At 37.7% G+C, this 4,949-nt stretch overlaps 1 protein-coding gene across 7 annotated transcripts in view; it reads left to right on the top strand.

The window, feature by feature from the left end:
- LOC108748370 (rho-related BTB domain-containing protein 2) overlaps window positions 1-4,949 on the top strand; it is a 24,757-nt gene that overhangs the window by 19,291 nt on the left and 517 nt on the right. For 4 of the 7 annotated variants that reach the window (XM_018486495.1, XM_018486497.1, XM_018486498.1 and 1 more), the window contains exons 6-14: window positions 46-288; window positions 368-453; window positions 859-985; window positions 1,729-1,863; window positions 2,311-2,334; window positions 3,048-3,201; window positions 3,276-3,406; window positions 4,301-4,543; window positions 4,631-4,779. In XM_018486495.1, the coding sequence (XP_018341997.1) occupies window positions 46-288; window positions 368-453; window positions 859-985; window positions 1,729-1,863; window positions 2,311-2,334; window positions 3,048-3,201; window positions 3,276-3,406; window positions 4,301-4,543; window positions 4,631-4,779 (1,292 nt within the window). Of the gene's footprint in view, window positions 1-45; window positions 309-367; window positions 454-858; window positions 986-1,728; window positions 1,864-2,310; window positions 2,335-3,047; window positions 3,202-3,275; window positions 3,407-4,300; window positions 4,544-4,630; window positions 4,780-4,949 lie in introns of all 7 variants that reach the window. The other 3 variants (XM_018486500.1, XM_018486499.1, XM_018486501.1) reach the window with 3 other exon arrangements.

Below are 4,949 nucleotides of genomic sequence, written 5' to 3' on the forward strand. Positions count from 1 at the left end.
GCAGGTGTTGAGGTGTTAATAAGGTATGATGATTTTACTTGATAGGCACCATTCTGTCCACCAAAACCTGTACCGCCGAAGGTATGTCTGGCTGCAAGTACCTATGAGGAGAACATGAAGAGCCTGTGGACGAGGCCGGTTCACACGGATGTTACCCTGATAGCGAGTAACTGCACGTTCTCGGTTCATCGGTGCTTACTCGCCGCCGCTTCGCCAGCGTTTCACCGGCTCTTCTCGATGGAACTCGCTCAGGAACTAACTCCACGCAGCTCCAGCGAGTCCAGCATGGTATATGCCAGCTCTATCAGGTTCGGAGGTAGTAACAGGATAACACAATAACACATGTTTCCCTTATTGTCTCGTCAAGGTGAGCACTTTCGGCGAGGCCACCGTCGGTGACTTCAACGACGATACCGAGTGCCTAATTCGTATCGATCAAAGCAAACCCGCAAAGTGAGTTAATCCTTCCTCGTATGTTTACTCCTGCGTCGATTAACCCTTTATTTGGCAAGCCGCAATTAACACGTGATGAAACATGTCTAATCTTGCGGCAGGTGTTGCTAACTAACATGTGTTAACATAAGTTGAGTGTCGCTTAGGCTTGATACTAATAGAAGGGCAAGCAGTTGAAACGCTTCGATCATGCATTATCCAACACGCTGACATAGCTTGAGGATGACTATTGCCAAATAAAGAGTTAGATGCAGTTCCCCCTTAGTCTTTGCACGGTTTTTAAATATCGGCACATTCGACTTTACGTAGCGACGGAACAGAGTTTGCAATATGTTTTAAAAAAAGAATTTATATGTTTTATTGTGTCCCGATAAACCCTGCACAAACGAGTTCCGAACCTTGCAGAGTCTGGGAGCAACTTAAGCGACGATCGAGTTTTCAAGTACTGCCGACGATGGATAATCAGAGAAAAAGCAACAGCGCGACGAGGGAGCTGAATCATCCTGCCTTCCAAAATATTCGTATATGTCTGGTGAGAAATTTTAACATTGTCCATGGGCGTATATAAAGAGAGAGCAAGGGGAGTACTTGTCCCTCTCCTCTTAAATTTTGGCAAAAAGAACTGATTAAATAATTTTTACAATAAAAAGTTAAACTCTCATTGCCTAATTCACGTATTATTCATAAGAACGTTCGCTGAAGATCCTCGAAAGCTGACTTTAACAATTCGTTGTGACTGTGGAATCAAACAGACCCATAGTTTGACTTTTAGTTTATATTATATAATGAGGCTTCATGAAACATTTGTCGAAAGTTTGAACATTCTTTTATCGGAGACTATTCAAGTATGCCTCTTATAAAAATTTAATACTGATCAATTTTTAATACTGGTCAATTTATTACTGAAAAATAAATAATTAATTATTTATTTAAAGTACTAAAAAAAAGTACTAAACAACAATGATTTTAATACATAGAATAAATAATTAATTACTGTCTTTCAATATTGATCAATATTAGATTTCTGTAAGGGGCGTCAATTTAATATAATGTGTGGTAGCTGTTTGAAGAGGGTCATTTCCAATCATGGGTTATTTTGACTTTCCTGAGGTGAAACAACGAAGAGTTAATATAAGTATTATATTTTAATAAGTTTTGTGTAAAGAAAAATTTTTTTATTCTCCTTCCAACTGAAATTCTTGGTATATTCATAACATTGTCGCACAAAGACTCGCCATCGTTCCGGGTGATTACATATCGTCAAACGCTTTACAGACTGAAAATGCGAACGGTGTGCAGCAGCCCATGACTGTGATCACGCTGTCGAAGCTGATCACACCGCAGGCAATGCAGCAGTGCTTGCAATTCATTTACACGGGCAGCCTGGACAAACGGTATCACGATCTACAAGTACGTTGGGTCGGTAGAAATTATAAGAGAAAAGGTATATTCGAGAATGTAAGAAGACACCCTCTTTGTTTATCCGTCGCGAAAATAACGCACGTGAATAAGCGAACGGAAATAGGCGCGGTGTAATCTCCGGGCAAAGAGAAAACGAACGAGGAGCGAGTTATCTCGGAGGTTTATACGACAAAGTATAAACCCAATCGAATAAATATGCTCTCCGGTTTGACTTCTTTTGCGATTGAGCAAGTTCTGTCTTCTGAATATCAGGTATAATTTTGCAACGTTTACATTACGTAAATTATACAATTTAAGAAAAACCGCGAATGCTATTGACGTATTACGTCTGATAAGAGATACGGTGTGTACTTGTATGATCTCTTAAGAGCGTGAGCTAAACTCGCAATTGTTTGCAGAATATACAGAGTAACTAACGCGGCTCTATTCTTTCAGACAGCTCCTATCGGGCTTCTACTGGTTAGTACCAAAAGCGAAATGCGTTTGGAAATTTGGCAGTCGCATTAATACATACGTACACGTTTACATGCGCACGCACGCACGCACAGTAGCCTCATCTAGCTGATCTGTTTCGACTTTTGAAGATTTAATTGCGTGATCACATCATCATACGAGCATGTGCCTTTCTATTACGACTAATTACGAGGCAAATTCGACGCATTTCCAAAAACTAATCTTTCAATTGAGTAATTGAAACAAAAATTAATCAAATATATTAAGAATGAGACAGATAAATATCAGAAAACTGAGAGGCTATTAAAGTTTGCTAAAATTGTTTACGTATCTTGAAGACACGTTTAACTATCTTATATCATAATTATTTAACACCGCATAATTTGGCAATACCGATGTTTAACGTTTAGCTGATAGGCCATGCTCACATTAAGCTTATAGCGAATCATCGCTTCCGTAGTATCGTGCGATCATCACGAGCGGGAGGGATCCTCGAGGAATCGACGCACGGTCGACTTCGGCCGAGGGGGTGCCGTGCATGGATACGCTTCCAGTTGTTCTCACCGACATTCTAGAATCATTGCCTAGTAGGATAGGTTCTCTAGCGATCCGGAAGCGATCAGATCTCGTGTCTTTCTTTTTTTTCTAATCGATCATTCTACGTCATTGGAAGTCGCGATGGTGCATCGACATGATGTTTCGATTGCTCTTGCCCACAGGAAATCAGGCAAGCGGCCGAATTCCTCGAGTTGCCGCAATTACTCATGGTGCTCGGTAGCATACAGACGCGGGAGCAGTTCGTCAATAGCGATCTCAATAATCGGTACAAGCAAGTGGTTAGACAACGGCTGGAAGATATCTGCCTGGAGCAAGGTGGGTATACCGTTTGCGATTGAAAAGGTGAAGTAATGCGAGTTTTTTTTTACTAAAAAACGTGATACACTTAGGTCTCTTCGCTGATGTGATGTTTGAGCTAGATGATGGCAGCGTACCGGCCCACAAAGCGATTCTCACTGCCCGATGCGACGTAATGAAAGCCATGTTCTCTGGTGATTTTCGCGAAAGCAGCGCAAAAGTCGTAAGTAAAATGTAACAATTGCAACTGTCATAACTGATCGTAATTTCATGCGTAATTGATTCAATATGAATTATAAAATTACTCTACAATGAAAAAATTTTCATAACATACAATAATTTTAAGAACTTTTCATACATTAAATTTATTAGAAGAGCCAGATTTTATAAATTATTTTGGAAATTATAGGATGAGAAATCATCCTTAGTGTATATAATATATTTCGGAATTTATATATGTATATAAAGAAAAGATGCTCTGTAGAAAGATTTGCAGGTTCAATACTATTACTTTTCAATTAATCATAAAATAAGATTAATATAGAGACAATTATATTTATTGTTATTTTACTCCTAAATGGAAAATTCTTAAATCTAGATTAAGAAAATCTTAGACATTGTTTCGTGTGAAATATTGCACGTTAGCACAAGCATTGCACGTTATAATATCGGGAAAAGATTTATTCTAAACGTATTAAAATATATAAATGTATAAATTTATATTTGTCATTTTTGTCTCAAGACGTAAGTCAATCTTATTTAATTCGAGGGAGGAAAATCGAAATTATCGATCTAATCTTAATATTATTTTATTTTTATATTGTATAAAGTTGCGATAAGATTAAGTACGTAAAAAATATTTTTTGGATCAGAAAATCTTTCTGAGAAGGTGTACAACTTTTCAGAATTTTTGTGTTTCAATTTATATAAAAAAATTTGAAAAATCCTAAAAAAGTCATAAAATACATATTATATATATACAAGTTCTTAAAAAAAATATGACGAGTTCTAAAAAAAAATTTTATTAAAGTAATTTTAAAGAATTCGAATAAAAAAAAAAATTAGACATAATGTTTAGTCACACACATAATAAATACGAATCATATCGCAACGACAGATAGTCTTTCCTGGGGTTCGGGAGTATACATTCCACAAGTTACTCTGCTATCTTTACACGGACGAAGTGCCAGCGATCTCTTCGGTCAGATGCCTGAACCTATTGGAACTAGCCAACAGACTCTGCCTTCAACGATTGGTCAACTTAGTCGAGAGCAGAGTGATTGAAGATCTTGAGCGGCTTTCGCAAAATGAGGGGAACGATGCTGTGGAAAACTGCCTGAGGCTGTTGGAGCCGTGCAAGGTCAGTTTCCTTCACGTGTTTACATCAATTAAAACGCGATAATAGCAGTAGAGCGGTACCCGTTTAACGCTCAGTTATGATTTTCAGCTGCATAATGCCGATCAGCTGGCTGACTGGTGCATGAATCATCTCTGCGTTAACTATAATAAGCTGTGCAAAATGTCACCTCGTAGCGTGCGACTGCTTCATCCGGAGAACCAGGAGTATTTGAACGAACACCGATGGCCGCCGGTTTGGTACGCATTACGGTGATCTTACAATTCTTTCTACTATTTGATTTCAATAGAAGAAAACTTTTTTCCTTATAACTTTTTCTTTACGATACATGTCATGCTATTAACATGACATGTATCTATTTTTATATAAATAAATTTCTGTATAAATAAATAATGTAATTTTTATATAA

Source organism: Trachymyrmex septentrionalis, unplaced genomic scaffold (assembly GCF_001594115.1).
Source record: "Trachymyrmex septentrionalis isolate Tsep2-gDNA-1 unplaced genomic scaffold, Tsep1.0 scaffold22, whole genome shotgun sequence".
Classification (NCBI taxonomy): Eukaryota; Metazoa; Arthropoda; class Insecta; order Hymenoptera; family Formicidae; genus Trachymyrmex; species Trachymyrmex septentrionalis.